Raw genomic sequence first — 19,065 nt, forward strand, 5'->3', positions numbered from 1 at the left:
CGCCATATTAAATTTCTTAAATCTGACTTCAAAAAAAAAAAAAAAAAAGAATCCTGGACTGTCAAGGGGTTAAAAGTGTTTAAAAGAAGGTCAACATGGTCATTTATAAACACACAAGAAATTATAAGGACATTAATTAAAAGTAATTAAAATTAACAACTGATACTCGACTATACAATTTACATTAATATTTTCATTTCCATATATTTTGATATCCGAACAACAAAGAAAAGAAATCTGAGAAAGAAATATTAGTGTGAAAAATGAAGGACTTGTATTTTATACTTTTTTTATTTAGTAAACATAGGGTGATAATATGTACAATAGTAATACCTATCTATGTTAACGATAACACTGCAAGACTGAATTATGCTTTTTATGCATTTGTCTGAAGGTCTACAGCGTCTCGAGTATTTCGCCTTTTATTACACTTCCGAGTCGCAGTTTCCCTTGGTAATTCGATAATCTTAATTCTTTGCTTACATAAAGCGGAAAACATCCCCTGCATTAGTACAGAGAGTGCTTATTGTTGTTACAGCAAAACGCTTCGTCGAATGCAAAGTGACTTAAATCCCTAACAGAAAATTTATCAACTGCGCTTTAACAAAATTGTTTTCGGTAATAACATTCGTTATTTAATTTTTATTTGAAAATTTAATTCTTCTGTTGTGATTTGAATTTCAATTGGGATTACAATTTTAATTTGCTTTTTTGTTGATTTTTCTTTTACGTGAATTATAAACACTCAATTTTTAATTCGAAACTTGTTTTCAAATTGTATTCAATAAATATTAATTAAAATATATTGACTGAATGTAGAGTTACAAAAAGGGATTTTTATATTTTTTTTTTTGACACAATTTTACTTTTTAAAAATTGAGCAAATAACAGGTAGAAAAAAATTACATAAAAATCAGAAAATTAATTTAATTGTAAAGCACTGATAATTGCATGTAAACCATGTTTTCTTTGATTGAATAACACAGAAAGTTTGTAGGACAATTGGAAACATTTAATTGAATTCCAGGTAAAAATATAATTCGAAACTCGTCCAACTAAAGTGGACGAATAGAATGAAAAAAAGAATTCTAAAAAGTGTCATTCTGATACAAGAGCAAGCACTGCTTTTAAGTACTTAGCCGTTAGGCACAAGAGATTACTTTAAGAAAATTACCACATTGTCAGACTAATCTCTACAAAAATTGTAAAGAAAATTTTCAAAGTACAAGTATTCTTTAATTTTAATTCTAAAAATATTTTTATACATGAAACAAAAAAATTTTCATAGTTGATTTGATTTAATTTAAAAAAAAAAAAGTTTGAATCTCTTGACATGGTTGTTTAAAATTATATTCCATTATGTAAAATAATGGTAAAAAAAGTCTCGACATTTCACCAGTTTCTTTTTTTAGAAGAAAGTGTAATAACATTAGTTCTTTATTTTGGCTTTATCCTGTTCTTTCGTCCCAGGAGTTGTTCCCTGCTATTCTTACATTTTTCGCTCTATTTTTCTTGTTTCGTATTCTTTTATATATACTATTTCAACCCTTGAGACACTTTCATTATTTTCACCAAACGTGCTTAACATACCACAAAAGAAAATGCTGAAAATCGATCTTATTCTGTCTTCAACGACAAATTGCATTATTCTCGATTGCATTTTATTGATCAGTCCTTTATATGCAAAACGTGCGGTATACAATTTCCACAACAAATTGTCCAATCGATATAGTATCAAAACATTGTTCTAGTAATATACTTGCGACGAAATCCAATTTTTTTTTGCAATTTTTCACATATTTCAAATGAAATTTATTATTAAATATCGATTTTTTCAATTCTATTATCGCAGGAAAATAAATTTAGGTCAAATTTTGGAATTGGAAAAGTAATAACGTTTTTTAACGTAATTTTTTATGCTGAATTCGAATCTGACGTTAGATTTTCTCTAACACGTGAAATTTCAAAATGTCGGATTCAATATGGCAGAAAAAATTAAAAATTAATAGTATTTGCATGCGCTACACACACTTCCTACTAATCATTCCCACTCTCACTTTCCACTCTCACACTTCCCACTTTCTACTCCCACTTTCCACTCTCACTTCCCACTCCCACTTTCCAGTTAGCACTTCTACTTTCCATTATCCACTTTCACTTCCCACTTTCCATTTCCCTTTCTCATTTCTCACTTTCCACTCTCACTTCCCACTCCCACTTTCCAGTTAGCACTTCTACTTTCCATTATCCACTTTCACTTCCCACTTTCCATTTCCCTTTCTCATTTCTCACTCCCACTTTCCAGTTAGCACTCCTACTTTCCACTATCAACTTTCACTTCCTACTTTTCAATTTAATTTCCCACCTTCACTACCAACTTTCCACTTCCTACTTTCATTCCCACTTTCCATTTTCCATTATTTATTTTCTTTTTCTATTTAATAAAACTAATTTGATATATTACTATAATATATTTCCTATCTTGTAAAATTTTATGATCGCTCAATGTTAAAACTTTTGCAATGATTCAAAATTCTTTTGGCAATTTTTTCTAATCTCCTGAACTTTTTCAAACTTTAAAGGAATGATAATATTCAATGAAAACTCAAACACGACTTGGATCTGCCCATAATTTTGAATGACAAAATTTTACAAGATAGGAAAAGTGAAAAATAAAAGTGGAAAGTGTGGAGTGGGAAGTGGGAGTGAAAATGGAAAGTGGGAAGAGGAAAATGGGAAGTGAGAGTGGAAAATGAAAAGTGAAAGTGGGCGTGGAAAGTAGGAGTTGAAAGTGGGAAAGAAAAGTAGGAAGTGAGAATAGAAAATGTGAAGTAACAGTGGAAAGTAGGAGTAGGAAGTGATAATAAAAATGGGAAGTGACAGTGGAAAGTGAGAGTGGGAAGCAGGAATGAAAAGTGGGAAGTGAAAGTGGAGAATAAGAAGTAAAAATGAAAAATGACAGTGGGAAGTGAAAGTGGAACCTAAGAAGTGAGAATGGAAAATGGGAAGTGACAGTGATAAGCAGGAATGAAAAGTGGGAAGTGAAAGTGGAAAATAAGAAGTGAAAATGAAAAATGACAGTGGGAAGTGAAATTGGAACCTAAGAAGTGAGAATGGAAAATGGGAAGTGACAGTGACAAGTAGGAATGAAAAGTGGGAAGTGAAAGTGGAAAATAAGAAGTGAAAATGAAAAATGACAGTGGGAAGTGAAATTGGAACCTAGGAAGTGAGAATGGAAAATGGGAAGTGACAGTGGAAAGTAGGAGTAGGAAGTGAGAGTGGGAAGTAGGAATGAAAAGTGGGAAGTGAAAGTGGAAAATAAGAAGTAAAAATGAAAAATGACAGTGGAAAGTAGGAGTGGGAAGTGAAAGTGGAACCTAGGAAGTGAGAATAGAAAATGGGAAGTGACAGTGGAAAGTAGGAGTAGGAAGTGAGAGTGGGAAGTAGGAATGAAAAGTGGAAAGTGAAAGTGGAAAATAAGAAGTGAAAATGAAAAATGACAGTGGAAAGTAGGAGTGGGAAGTGAAAGTGGGACCTAGGAAGTGAGAATGGACAATGACAGTGGAAAGTGGGAGTGGAAAGTAGGAGTAGGAAGTGAGAGTGGGAGTAGAGGGTAAAAAGTGAAAAATGTGAGGTGAAAGTGTAAAGTAGGAGGTGAAAGTGGAAAGTAGGAAGTGAGAATGGAAAGTGACAGTGGAAAGAGAGAGTGGGAGGTGGAAGGTAAAAAGTGGAAAATTGGAAGAATAAAAAAAAAACTTTTTACTAGGAGTTCAACATTTAAATTTTTTTAAATGTAATTCCTGATTTGTAATTAGGAAGTCAAAAAAAACTCAAGTACCAAATTTAAAGCTAACCCGTTTGATTCTTAATGTTTTCGTCTGCCATATTTGATCCGCCATTTTGAATTTTTTAAATCTGACTTCAAATTCGTAATCAGTGACCCTAAGTCGTAAATTTCGACTTTCAATAACAATTATTTTAATTAGCAAAAAATTAAAATTGCAATTATCTCAAAAACCTGATGTGTAATGAAAAAACAAAATATCGATTCGAGTTCAACATTTCAATAAACTTTTATTTAAAAACTATTATTGAAAAATATTTATTGTAACAGAATAATTGAAATAAAAACTATGGCACCAATTACAGAAATATTTATCACCTGTCGAGATATTCAAATATTAATGAAGTAAATTAAATACATAAAGATAAAAGCAAAAAAATAATTAATGTTTAAATAGGGAGAAGCTGTAGAGCGGAAGAATATACACGAATTGTACAATTTGCGAAAAGCATTTAATGGTTGTTTTAACATAACAATAGGAACATAACGAAGGGAACGTCGTGGTCGCATTCATCACAGTTTGTCTTTATTTGCAAAGGGTAGCTCCACTTTAAAGTACACACTGACTGGAATCCTTGACGAGTTCAGTTACAAGAGACACTATACAGAATAGAAAGTTGAATTGCAACAAGAGAACCTCTATTCCCCACCCCCTTTAAATTATTCGACGTTGTAGTCCATCCGACAAAATTCATCTTGCATTCGGCATAACGTTTGTTCTGCCGCACAATTTTATTTATGATACAGAGACTATATACAGAGTCAACTTTACCAACGTTGCCTCCACGGGTAAATTAAAAGCTTTCAATATTAATCAAAAAACACGGTCGAATTACGTTCATTGTTCTATTCTGCAGAAGGGAAACAACAACCAATTTTAAATTTATTTCACTACCCTTTTTTAATCTACTAAATAATTTATTTGAAACAATATGTCGTATAATTGTCACGAAAAAGATTAAAAGTTCAATTTAAAAAAAATTGAGGGTAAAATTTTATTTTACAAATAAATGATCAATTTAAATCTCTCCCAAATTTCAGAAGATTAAAATCTTAAAAATAACGGCAACGAAAAATGTTATTTACTTTTTCTGCGTTAAAATCTTGAAACTATTTTTAATCCTGTTAGGTTGAAGTTTTGTAAAGATAACTGACTTAAGATCATTAGCCATTTCACGTTTTTCCCTTGAGTCGTTTCCGCAGTAGTAGATTATTCGGATTGTCGTTCTGGTTTTTTTTTTGTTTTCAGTGCCGACTAAGAACAGTCTACGGACTTGCGCGGCTTAGCAAGATTAAGCTTTTAAACCTGTAGTGGCATCGACAGTAAAAGCGATGAAAGAATTTTCTACAATCAAGGTACATGGAAAAAATTTCGCTCTTCATTTTATATAAAAGTTTCGAATTCGTCAATTTCTTGAGTTCTTAATTAATTTGAAAAAAGCCTTTTTTTAATGTTATTAAAAGACGAATTAAATGCATGAGAGAAAATTTTTGCTTTGGATGGAATTTCAAATTAAATCTTATGTTGTATTTAATTTAGATGATCAATAAAATATTTTCGATGCTTATCTTTTTATAAATAGAGTAAGAATTTCTTCGAACACTCCACCCAACACTAAATAATTTTTATTGTTAAAATTTTTTTCATAGTTTATTAAAAATCACTGATATCAAAAGATTTAACAAATTTTTTTTTTTTTTTATATTAACTATTGAATATTTTTAACATTTTAAATATTTATATCTGAAAAATTTGTTAATTGTTTGTGATGATTAAGTTTGCATTGTTTTTGCCTTGATTAGAGTTTCAAGTGGATTTTTTTTTATAAATGAATTGAATTTAAATAAATAATTCCTTTCTTTCAAAATTTCAAAATAATATTTCGTTGAGAAAGAAATGGCACGCATTAGCAACTGAATAAAATCATTATATCTTTTTTATATCCTACACGACGCGACATGCACGTACTGCCAAGCGCAACCACATCTTCGCATTAAAACAGATGAATGTCACAAGCAAGGAAGTTAGTTCAAATGGTTATGTGTATCTTAAGGATCATGGCGCTTGGCATTTCATTTCAAATTTTGATTTAAGACAAAAACAATGTAGTCAGAAATTTTTTTTGAAATTATTGTTTTAAAAAAAATGTTAAATGTCAAATTTTTAAAAAAAATTTTTTATTTTTATTTATGCTATAAATAGGTATTCACTGTTAATAATAGCATCAAAAAAATAATCTGCAAAAACATTTGATAATGATTTTTAATATAAAACACTATAAGAAAAAGAACACTTTAAGTAACAATAAAATTATTTTGTTTCGAGTAGTACTTTTTAGGAATTCTTACTCTTAACAATTAGTTGAATGTTAAAACTAATAAAATCAAAATTAAAAATACGAAACTGATGAATGACAATGTTTTTGACTGACCTGGCGAAATCTTTTCCTTGTATTAGTTTAGTTTTTCATGATTTTGTTTATGATTACACTGATGATATGTACAAAATGATGAGAGACACCAAAAGACAACTCGAGGATAGAATAGGACCCGCAGTTCCTGTTTGCATTGCTTCCGGTCGTTCACCTGAAGGAAAATAAAATTCAATTATATTAAATTCGATTCATGAACATCATTAAAATTTAATATTAATTATCTTATTCTCATTATTCTTTCATAATATTAATTATCATCTTTATTATATATAAATTGTGAATAATTAAAAACCAAACTGATTCATTATAATTTCATTAAACTTTTTGCTAGACAAAAAAAACGCTTCTATTGAATCAAAAAAATTTTAAATAAAATATGAGTAAAGAAATTATATTTTACTTTATTAATCAAGAGGTAAATAATTAAAATGAGTTAAAATATATGTATAGGAACAATTAAATTAATTGAAATAATCCAACTTTACTGCAAGCTCAATTATTACTTTAAAAGATGGTCGGTAGTTTGATTTAATAATTTCAGTATTTTTAAATGTGTGATTAGATTTGAAAAAAAAAGTTTAAGCATTTAATTTAAAATAAAATCTGATTTAGTGAAGTACGGCAAGTGGCCCATTTAAAAAGATTCCCAACGGAATTTAAATGTATATTCAGACGAAAAGATTAGAAGCAGATTCAAAGAGAATAGTAAAGAGATTTTAAAAGGCTGCATGTCTCTTCTCTACAAACTTAACCCAACGTAATTGAAACATTATTATTTTATTTTGTTCAATATTTAATGAAAATTTAGTTTTTCACGGTTTATCGGTATAAACCGACACTTATTGTTAGTGTTGCATGTCGTCAAAATAACAATTGAATTTTATAATTCACTACTTTTATCAAGGGAGACGATAAAGGAAATTACACCTCTTTTCTCCTCTTCCATAGTATTCTTCTTATTACTATTATTTGATAATTTCTTCAATTACGTATTAATTTTTAACATTTTAATTGTTTTCGAAATAAAAGAGTATGAAATATTTCAATTTTTAATGCATTTTTTTATTTAATCACAATATATTTAAAAATAAATTAAATTTTAATGGAAAGAAGTAAATTTCAAAGAGAAAAAATTTGTAACTGAAATTAATGAAGAAAAATAATATGGAGAACTTTAGAGAACTTTGAAATTACTTTATTATAAAAAATACTTTATCGGAAAAAAAATGAAATTAATAAAATGATTAATCCTCTCCCGCTTGTCAAGTTCCTCCTACCTAAATAAGCTAAATGCATGAGAAAACCTTATCAAGCGAATCGAAATGCAATTTCCTGCTACGCCATAACCAAGAATATGAAGGATTTATTTCAAAAATCTAACAAGACAACTTCCATGATTCAAGTAACGAAGTATTTACAAAATCTATAATTGACTTCTCTCCAGTAAAAATAATATTAAATCTCCTTTTATTTGCTTTGGATTTTTTAAAAAAGTTCTTTTTAATTTAAAAAAAAACGTGTAGTTATTCCAATTATCACATTTCATAAGCAGGCACCTATCTTGATCAAATCGTAATTACGTGAATATTACGAGCTGCACGGTACATCTGCGAGAGATTAACTAAATTTAACTTCTAATTAATTTCTTAATATATTATTAATTTGTTTTCCCAAAAATTGAATATGCAGTTTTATCATATATGGAATATGGATTCCCTTGGTGTCGATTACGTAACTTATTTTATATTCTTAATTCCTGATTCCACATTCCGAATTCCACTTTAAAAATTCCAGAATTAAAAATCAAAAATAAAAAAAATTTTAAATCCGGAATATGTAATTCAAAAAGTGGAATCCAGAATGTGGAATACTTACGGGATGCCGAATTTAAAATGTAGAATACGGAATGTGGAATCCTAAGAGTGGAATGCGGAATGTAGAATTTATATTTCGGAAAGTGGAATCTAGAATGTGTAATTTGAAAAGTGAAATAGGTGATTTGGAATTCGAAATGTGTGATTTGGATTTCGTAATTGAGCATTCGGAAGCAAACATTCCGAATTCCCGATTCCACATTTCGTATTCCACATACGGAACTCCACATCCTGTATTCCACATTCCACTATCCAAATCCACATTCCGTTTTCCACATTTCATATTCAATATCCCGTGTTGTGGATTTCGGAAAGTGGAATTTTAAATGTGAAATCCGGAATGTGAAATACCGAATTTGGATTTCGGAAAGTGGAATTCGAAATGTGTGATTTGGATTTTGTAATTTGGCATTCGGAAGCACACATTTCGGATTCCGAATTCCTGATTCCACAATACGAAATCCAAAGCCCACATTTCATATTTCATATTCGGAATTCCACATCCCGTATTCCACATTCCACTATCCAAATCCACATTCCGTTTTCCACCTTTTATATTCAATATCCCGTGTTGTGGATTTTGGAAGGGGAATCTGGAATGTTGAATACGGGATGTGGAATCCTAAGTGTGGAATGCGAAATTTATATTTTGGAAAGTGGAATCTGGAATTCAAAATCCAATCCGAAATATGTAATTCGAAAAGTTAAATCCGAAATGTGTAATTCGAAAAGTGGAATCCATAATGTGGAATACTGGATGTGTAATTTAAAATGCAAACTACGGAATGTGGAATCCAAAGTGTAGAATACGGAATGAGAAATTTGTATTTCGAAAAATGAAATCTAAAATGTGTAATTTAAAAAGTGGATTACGGGATGAGGAATACTAAATGTGTGATTTTTATTTCGTAAATTGACATTCGGAATCACACATTATGGATTTCGAATTCCCGATTCCACATTACGAAATCCAAATTCCACATCCCGTATTCCACATTTCACTTTCCGAAATACACTTTCCCTTTTTCACATTTCGGATTCCGCATTTCATATTCAATATTCCGTATTGTTGATTTCGGAAATTGGAATCTGGAATGTGGAATGCCGAATATTGAATACGGGATGTGGAATCCAAAGTGTGGAATGCGGAATTTGGATTTCGGAAACTGGAATTCGAAAAGTGGAATCCGGAATGTGGAATACGGAATGTAGAATTTGGATTTCGAAAAGTGGAATCTAGAATGTGTAATTTGAAAAGTGGTATTCGGGACATGGAATTTGAATTGTGTGATTTGGATTTCGTAATTTGGCATTCGGAATCACACATTCCGAATTCTGAATTCCCGATTCCATATTACGAAATTCAAATCCCACATTTCGTATTCCATATCCCGTGTTTTTCACATTCCAGATTCCATTTTCCGAAATCCACATTCCTTATTCCATATTTGAAATTCCATATCCCGTATTGTGGATTTCGGAAAGTGGAATCTGAAATGTGAAATTCAGTATGTAGAATACAAAATGTTGAATTTGGATTTCGTAAAGTGGAATCCGGAATGTGGAATTCGGAATATGATAGGGCCGTATTTTACTCAAGTTTTCACTTTTGGAAACTTCTGAGTCGTGTATTTGTCGAGTTATGTGTAATGGTTGTACAAAATGAAGTTTCAAATATTGAATAAATTGACCAATTGTTATAGTAAGTTCTGTGTTTTATTATTTATTTGTATTTCCAATATATTCGTATTATTAAGAATTGTTTGGACTAGGAATCGTCGTTGGTAATTCACTCTGTCCAATATTTCGTCGTCTTGTCTCACCGTCGTTTTGTATCCGTCGGTTGGTCTGAAGCGGAATCACCTCTGTGATATTTTATTTAGTTTTTGGTGTATCATTCAACGATCGATACAATTAATTTTATTATTAAAAGACAAGTTCCAATTTTTATTTAATAAACCAAACAAATTATTGCATTCAACTAAATTTTTTTTGTTTTAGCAACTTCCACTATTTTAAAAACATCACTATGCAACTGAACACTTAAAAAATATTATGAATCTTTGAAACCGACATAACCGATATAAAGATCACAGTATGATAGAAATTTTATTTTTACCTTCAGGCTAATGTTTCTCAAAATGCTAAAGGATTTGATTATTATATAAAATTTTCTAAAAGTTTTTAAAACGTTCTTAAAACTTCTAATTTAAATTTTGAGATGATGTAAACGATTGAAAGAAATATTTTACAAGCAAAAATATTTTCGCGTCTTTCGTATACAGGTTAAAGAGAAAAAGAAAAATTTAATGATTTCTTGAACATAAAACTTCAAAGGCATGTTTCTCTAAACTGTATTTTTCAAACTGCCGCGCCGGTAACTATCTAGTATCAAGCTTTTAGTGTTTTAAAATCACCCTAGGTGTGCATAATAGATTATAAATTTAATAATGTAAAATGGATGATTATATTATAATTAAAGATTATTATTACCACGGTTTCCTTTTTCTGCAAAATATTAATTAATATTGGTAAAAAAAATTTTATTTTCAGTTTTTTATTATCTAAATTTTAATGATTTGGGCAAAAGCATACTAGATCACATATTATATAGTCTAAGTTAATACCAAAAATAATTTCAAAGTTATAATATTTGAATATGTTAATTTATAATCCTGGACAGCTGTCCAATATACAATTTGCAAATATTATAATAGTTTTAATCTAGATTATATCTTGTATATATAATTCATTTTTCTCCGTGTATAGAATATTGTACAGTGTGAGAATAGTGTAATTTATTACTCGTTCGAATAATGAAAATCGTGATTAGTTTGATTATACAGATAACAAAGTTATGAATAGACCTATAATGAAATTGCTTGTATATTACATTTTGGAGAAACAGTTTCGAAGTTCCAATTTGCATTTTCCGTAAATCGAAGTAGTTTAACCGTGCTTACACTCACCATTGAGAACATGGACCCTTATGCTTGCGGTCTTGGCGTTGCTTGGCTTGCAACTGTACTCCCCGGAGTCAGATGGCTGTGCTGCTTGAATAAGCAGCCATGAAGTGGTGACATCGCTTCCCTTTTCGGTTATCACTGACACACCACCCCTGGGACTGTCATAGCTAAGAACGGCGTCGTTGTAGTACCAAAAAATATAAGCTGGAGGTTCCCAACTAAAGTGGATGGCACACGTAAGGTTTATTGTGCTTCCTGCTCCCACATATAATTCTGGACCTCCCAAAATCGCTGCCGTAGGTACTGCAAAATATCATATAATACAAAATTTTTAAAAAATCATTTCCCGAACCTCTTTCATAAAATTAACTATTATAAAACTTTTTGCAGCAAATTTTTATCATATATGATACATTTTTATGCATTTGATTAAGAATACCTGGAAGACAAATGGATTTAATAGTAAATTATAAAAACATTTGGTTTTGATGTCGCTAAACCGAGGTCCATTTAATCCATCAGATCAGGGTTTTACATAACATCAAAAAAAACAATATGGTGGATACCTTTTTTGGAAAAATTTATCGGAATGTGACTTTACTTCAAAGGTGAACTTAATATTGTTGACCTACTAGAGGGATTTTTATTTCCTTTGGATGTCACACGAGTTCATTTGACGCCAACAGTTAAAGAACCTTAAAAAATCTAATTGGAAACCGTTTCTATAGAAAAATCCAAATATACTCGAACTATTTTCTTCAGCAATTTATATTTTAAATTAAATCCTTCGTCCTCATATTAGAAATGAGATAGTATAGGAATTTACCTAAACTCATACGGGGATTACTCATCTATATTCATGTAAATGATTGTATCTGTTCCTGTAACTTTCGTGCAAATATTTATTCCGAATATCTATTACATTTACCTTACGTTTCTATCCGGGAATAACAGTACAATGTAATTTAAAGTTTGACGGAATAGTCTCACTAATCGTAAGATACGAGTCTGAGCAATTGATTAGATTTCAAACAATTTTGGAAGTGGAATTATGGTCAGTGAACTTAACATTCATAATTAAAGTCTATATTCAGCGTTTTCAATCTTTATTTGAAAATCATGCACATTTCTGAGCAGTTCTAAAACCGTACGCATAATTAAGTCGTCTTATTTTATTAACTTTATTAATATTAGATTAGATTAACCTATCATTGATTATAAAGATTATTTGCATTTGACGAATTTTTGAAATCTAATTCTTTTATAATTTAGGTAACTGAAAAGAATTTCTACCATTGGAGATTTTTCTGAACTCTTGAATCATTTAATAGTGTGATACACATTGAAAGCACTTTATACAGTTATTGAACATCTGCTAATAAATCAAATTCAATGACCAATAAACTGTCGACCTTTAATTTTGTTGAAGATTTATGCAAAAAGCTTTGTAAATTGATAACCACAACTAATAATGATTGGGAGAAAGCAATCAAAGAATTTAAACAATAAGAAGCTGAATTTTATGCACCGAACAAACTGTTTAAAGTTTACTAGAAAAGAAAATAAAGAAGCATGGAAAATTCACTTGATCCTTTTAATTTTTCTGTAGACATTATCCATTAAAACAAGATGATGTTGGTGCTTTTACAGTCTATCATTACCTTGTAACGGTGCATGAGAAACAATTTTATTACGGCATAGAATCGATTTTAAAACGCGCAGCTACTTGAGCTAGTTTCCAAGCGCCTGCTATTTATTCGCTGACAAATGCGACCGGCTTTTTTTAATTGGATGGAGCAACACCTCGATCATCTTCAAGTTATGTTCTAAGCATATAAATTCACAGAAAAAAAAAATTACACTTTAAAACCGTTTTTCCAATGCAAAGCAGGTTTCCAACATTTCGACAAGTTATGTTTTCACCAAATTACCATGGAAATTTTACAGATAAACATACATTTCTTCGCTGAAGATGGTGAAATATTTAAATCCTACTAAAGATTTGTTACAATTGGTTATTATACATTTTTAAAAACTGCTATGTTACATTTTTAATCCACGACTACAAGGATATTTCTTAAGTGAAAAAGGACTTATGTTTATTCTTCTTTTTAATTAAAGATTTCTTGGATGTTCATTTTTATAATGAGAAATTTTTAATAACAAACTTGAGCAGACTGCGAATTGCACCAGACTATCCCGACAGACACTAACCAACGATATCAAACGACATGATAATAACCTACTATCAGTATGCTAATACCTACTACCCTTAATAGATTAAGTTTTTTTTTCTCTTTGTTAGCTGTTTAGCTTGTTGTTTAATGTCACTAGATAGTGTCAGTTAAAGTTTCGTTTTTAATTATTAAGAAATATTTTTAAAAAATCATAGCATGTTTGCAGCAATCTAGCATGAATTCCTAGAAAAATTGCAGCAATCTGTCAGGTAAAGATTGTTGGAACTTGTCATGAAAAGTTTCTTATAATCCCTCTTAGAAAGCTTGTTGCAATCTTGCGCTGTAAGCTTGGGGTTCACTTGGTGTTAGCACCTGTTATCAATAGTGGTGCTTAATGATATTCTATAGTAGGCAATAATTTTCATGAGAAACCGAAGCGTTGATTTCACCGTTGATTAGGTGTAACTCCAAAATTGAATGCTGAATTCAAGAGCTCTCTTCTAGAAAGTTTTCACTGGAGGCAGTAAGATAGTTGTCAAGAGAAGCTCACGGCTTGTATCGCAGCATGCGCAAAAGTTATTTCTTGTTAGTTAACTCAAGAGTTACGTAATGATCCTCCAATACTTGAGTCATTATGTATTGTCTGTAAAATCATGTGTAACAATCAACATGACAAAACCGTTGTTTGGAGAGGATTGATTTTATCAAATTATAATTCCTTATCTAATATTGCTACTACAGATTTAAAAGTCCAGAAGCTTTTCCAGCATTTATTGGAGTGTGCTGTCTCAGCGAGTTGGCGGTACGAGGTAAGTATAACAATTGCAGTTTAATCAAAAAAAGTATATTTGTATTTTTTAGAACTGATAATATGCTTGTTAAAAGTAGAAACTTCTTCAGCATATATTTACTAATATTTTGACAACTCTTATTGTGTACATTTCATGATTATTTGAAGCATTGATACATGTAGAATAAAGTCACAAATCTTTTAGACCCAATCTCAACTCAACCTCTGGAGTTGCATCTAATGATTTATTTATTAATAAATAAATTGACCACCTCGATTATTGGTCATATCGTGGGCGGATTTATTATAATTTACGTTGCCAACAAATTAATCTCAATTGTTGAGAAGGCTTCTTTGTTATTTCCGATCCGTTGACAAAATCTCTAATCCTGCGGCCCTGTCCTCTAAATCGTCCTGTACTTGTTCTCAAGTAAGTGAGATTAGTTATTCTTGTTTATCGGCTTAGTGATACATGGTCACGATAAGGATAACAGGAGGGATAAGACATTCCGCACCATCTTCGAAAGAGGAGAATGGAGATAGATCAGCGAGTAAGGGGAAGAAACTCGGCACCACTTGAAGAATATAAAACACAATCGCTTTCTTGGACAGTGGCCAGCGTGAAGACTAGTCTGATTTTTTCAGTGTTAAAAGTTACTGAAATTTTAAGTGAGTAAATCATCGACGAACATGATGTAGATGTCTATCGTTCCAATAATATTGATTATTTTTGTCGTCCTAGGGTTTTTTGACAATATTTTTATATTTCTTAATGAATCGAAAAATTCTGCTTTTCGAAATTTTTGGGTCAATTTACTCCCTTATAAAATAACAGGGAGTAAAAATGGAAAGGTTTGTTGTCTAGCATTTTAGATAAAAAATTAAATGGTTTTTGATTTTTTAAAATCGGTTCTGTACATTTCGCGAAAAGTGTTTTCCTGTTTTCAAAAATGTGTTTTCGTGATTTACTCGTATTATTTACTTTATAAACAAACACAACTACTGTGCATATTCTCTATATATTTCCCATTTAATTAGTTATTAGCATTTAATTTCTGTGTGGAAAAGCTTAATTGCTAATTAATTATTCCATCCAATTTAATTAAAGCTCCAATTTATTAATTACTATATCTTTGTATTATTATTCTTTGAATAAATATATAAACAATTATCTAAGTTAGTAGAAGAGAATAAAGGAACTTATGTATAATTTATAGTCATTTTACATGACATTCAAAGTATTATAATAACTTCTATGTCCTCGTCACAGTATAACTTAATAAATCATTGTCACTTATAATATAATAATTATGAATTATTCGAATCCCATAATATTAAAAAAGGAAAGACTGCAATTCAACACAATAATTAATTATTTTTAAATTATTAATTAATAAATTCAGTTTCAGCATAAAAACAAAAATAATTATAACTCAATTTTTTAAATTAGTTTTTATTTTATTTATAAACGATTATTATGCATTAATTATTAAATTTTAAGTATGCTTATATCTTTGACTTCTGCTCTTGAACTTTAAGTTTTGAAAAATTTGTAATTGTAATAATGTAAATGTAATGTAAATTTTAACATTGCTTGTTTCTGTGTAATGTTTTATGAATTTATAATGTTTTTGCGTCACATACAGTAGGTGAAAACGTATTTTGAATATTTCTTTAATTAAAAAACTGCATGTTTTCAAATTTTGTTTACTACGTAAGTTGTATAATGTTCTCTTTAAGACATTTCTTTAATTATCATCAAGGTTGGAGTCTGCTATGAATATTTTTAAAGTCTTTTAGTACAGAATTTTTTTTAGCTTCAAAACTCTTGCTTAAAGTGAATGAAGTTCTATTTTTTAAAACATATTGCTGAATTTATGAATAACATTTTTAATGTATATGCACTGAGGGACCTTTTGGACTGCAGTGGAACTATGCAAGTGAAAACAGTTCTACTTTGGTTTTGGTGAGCTGCTAACTTATTTTTGTCATGTAACTGTCCAAAATTTAAGTTAGCATCCCACCGAAGTATTGGGGATACTCTTTTGGTTTGTAGCTAACTAAATTTTTGGATGGGTGTCACAAGAAGAATGCAAAATTATTCAAAAATTGCATTGAAGATCCTTTATTGAAGAATTGCAAAGATGACACAGAAATACTTGACATTATACCACCACCAGAACTTCATTTGCTAATTGGAGTTCTTAATAAAATTTATACAGAAATGTCGAAAAATTTTCCAACAATCAACGAGAAGTTTGCAGAATTATATGTTACGTTCAACATGAAGTCACTAAAAGTGGCTCTGCTTTTAAGGGCAATTCTTGTAAAATACTGTTAAATAACGTCGATAAGTTGAGACAACTTTGAAAGGGGACGCATGATTATTCCCCAAATGTCATTTTTCCGAAATGTCATTTTACGGAACTGCACTTTTGCGAATAGTCATTTTTGCGAGAAGCCAATTTTGCGAAATGTCACTTTTGCGAATTGTCATTTTTGCGAAAAGCTATTTTTGCGAATTGTCATTTTTGCGAATGGCCATTTTTACGAATTGTCAATTTTCTGAAAAGTCATTTTTGCGAATCGTCATTTTTACGATTTGTCAATTTTTCGAAAACTCATTTTTGCGAATTGTCATTTTTACGAAAAGACATTTTTGCGAAAAGCCATTTTTGCGAAAAGTCATTTTTACGAAAAGTCATTTTTACGAATTGTCATTTTTGCGAATTGTCATTTTTGCGAAAAGCTATTTTTGCGAATTGTCATTTTTGCAAATCGACATTTTTACGAATTGTCAATTTTCCGAAAAGTCATTTTTGCGAATCGCCATTTTTACGAATTGTCAATTTTCCGAAAAGTCATTTTTGCGAATTGTCATTTTTGCGAAAAATACAATAGTGAATTTATAGACCTACAAGTTTTCTATTGTATTTTTCGCAAAAATGACAAATCGCAAAAATGACTTTTCGGAAATTTGACAATTCGTAAAAATGTCGATTCGCAAAAATGACTTTTCGGAAAATTGACAATTCGTAAAAATGGCGATTCGCAAAAATGACAATTCGCAAAAATAGCTTTTCGAAAAAATGACAATTCGCAAAAGTGGCATTTCGCAAAATTGACTTTTCACAAAAATGAGTATTCGCAAAAGTGCAGTTCGATAAAATGACATTTCGGAAAAATGACATTTGGGGAATAATCATGCGCCCCCTTTGAAAGAACGAAATTTTGTGCCTCAAATACGTTGACTCTTTCAAAAAAATTTAGAAATGTCGTAGATTCGTGTTTTGGAGAAAAACTTGATCTTGATCATAGTGAATAAATACTATTATTTGAAAGTAGCTATAAAGATTTAAATATTAGTGTCACTCCCAAAGTACACGCTGCCGCTGTATTTGTTCATGTTCCGGAATTTTGCAAAAGGGAACAGCGAGGCTTAGGATTTAACAGCGATCAAGCTATGGAAGCTTCTGAGATTTCTTTGCCTTCAATGTAAAAGCAAATTACATATTTCGATTCTACGGAAAATTTCTTGTAAAATTGTGTTTCTGCATAATTTTTTGAACAAGTTATTTTAAATTCGTCGCTAAAAACACTAAAATTGAAATTAAAAAAGCGCCCAATGGATTTTAAATTTTTTTTTGGAAAATGTATCTTCATAACTTACATTAAAAATGTTCAGCCATCATTTGCTTATAGTAAGTCTGCTGCACACCAAAAGCCCCTTCAGTGTGGTTTAAATAATGTGTCCAATCAAAGTTTTTTAAAAATTTGTGTACACGTTCATGTACTTGCTTATGTGCAAGTACATGTAAAGATCCAATTAATTTTCATTCATAAGTTCCTGCAACCCCTATTGAAGACATTCACGTGTATTTACACGTGTCGATTTATATGTATAAATACAAGAGTAATACACATGTAAATACACTTAGAGAATCGATAGTGTAAATACTCGTAATTATTTCAGGAATAGAAACAGTGAAAACGTACATGATCATAATAGAAAAATTTTTCATACAAGATCATTTACTAGTTCATGTACGTGACCTATTGTTAGTTTCTGTAGGAGAAAAATCTTCTAAAAGAATTGATAAAATTATGAACCAATTGTATAATATTTTATTGCCCTTACACTATAAAATCAACTGCGCAGCCGTAAATTATGTACATTATCTCTGTCTCAGTTCCTGTTGCAGAAACTTGGGTTTGAAAACTGACGTTAACTGACACATGAACTTCTACATGAGCAAGTACATCAACTTGTATAAGAATTTTCAAATGGAAAATATATAGTCTAGGTTAGTTTAGAACGTCTATTGTTCTTAAAACGTTTTTAACACCTTATGTGGAGGACACGAAACGTTCTGGAAACGTTTCTAAAAAGTTTTTAGAATCTTTCTTGTCCTTAAGAACGTCTAATGTTTTAAAAACGTTTTTTTTAGAAGATAAAACGTTTTTAAGACGTTATGTGGAGGACATGAAAGTTTGGAAAATGCGTTATTGAGATCGTATGTTTATTGTGAGTTCTTATTTTAATAATTATATTGAAGGTGTGACGCGTTAAAAATAAAAAGAACCGTTACAAAGTTAATTTCACATTTCATTGTAAACCTTTTTATCAGGACCTTATAATCTCCTTCGCAACTATATTTAACTTTACTACGCAAGAAAGAATTTAAAATTCCCTTCTTTGCGGTTACTGGGTGACTTAAATTAATATTACTTCCATTTGCCTAAAGGATTAGGAGAGGAAAACTGCAGAAAACCTACTGCGGAGTACAACTGGTTTATTGATTGTCGAGTCAGGTATATTTGGATAGTCATCACAAATGCACAAACACATCCTCGACATTAAACCTCCTGCTTGATATATTTGGATCGCAGTGAGAAACACCAGGACTATAGCGTACCACAACAGTAACCTATCTGAGTACCAACCGCATTCAACGATGCAGCACTTAGCAGCATAGTGG

At 30.4% G+C, this 19,065-nt stretch overlaps 1 protein-coding gene across 1 annotated transcript in view; it reads right to left on the minus strand.

Moving 5' to 3' along the window:
• Positions 1-275: 275 nt before the first annotated feature.
• Positions 276-19,065, minus strand: part of LOC122498089 (peroxidasin homolog) — an 88,666-nt gene continuing 69,876 nt past the window's right edge. The window contains exons 4-5 of the mRNA XM_043605650.1: positions 11,123-11,422; positions 276-6,430 (exon numbers count right to left, since the gene is read on the minus strand). Coding sequence (XP_043461585.1) covers positions 6,330-6,430; positions 11,123-11,422 — 401 coding nt within the window. The 3' untranslated portion in view covers positions 276-6,329. The remainder of the gene's footprint in view (positions 6,431-11,122; positions 11,423-19,065) is intronic.

This window comes from Leptopilina heterotoma, unplaced genomic scaffold (genome assembly GCF_015476425.1).
Source record: "Leptopilina heterotoma isolate Lh14 unplaced genomic scaffold, ASM1547642v1 Lhet_142, whole genome shotgun sequence".
In the NCBI taxonomy this organism is placed as follows: domain Eukaryota; kingdom Metazoa; phylum Arthropoda; class Insecta; order Hymenoptera; family Figitidae; genus Leptopilina; species Leptopilina heterotoma.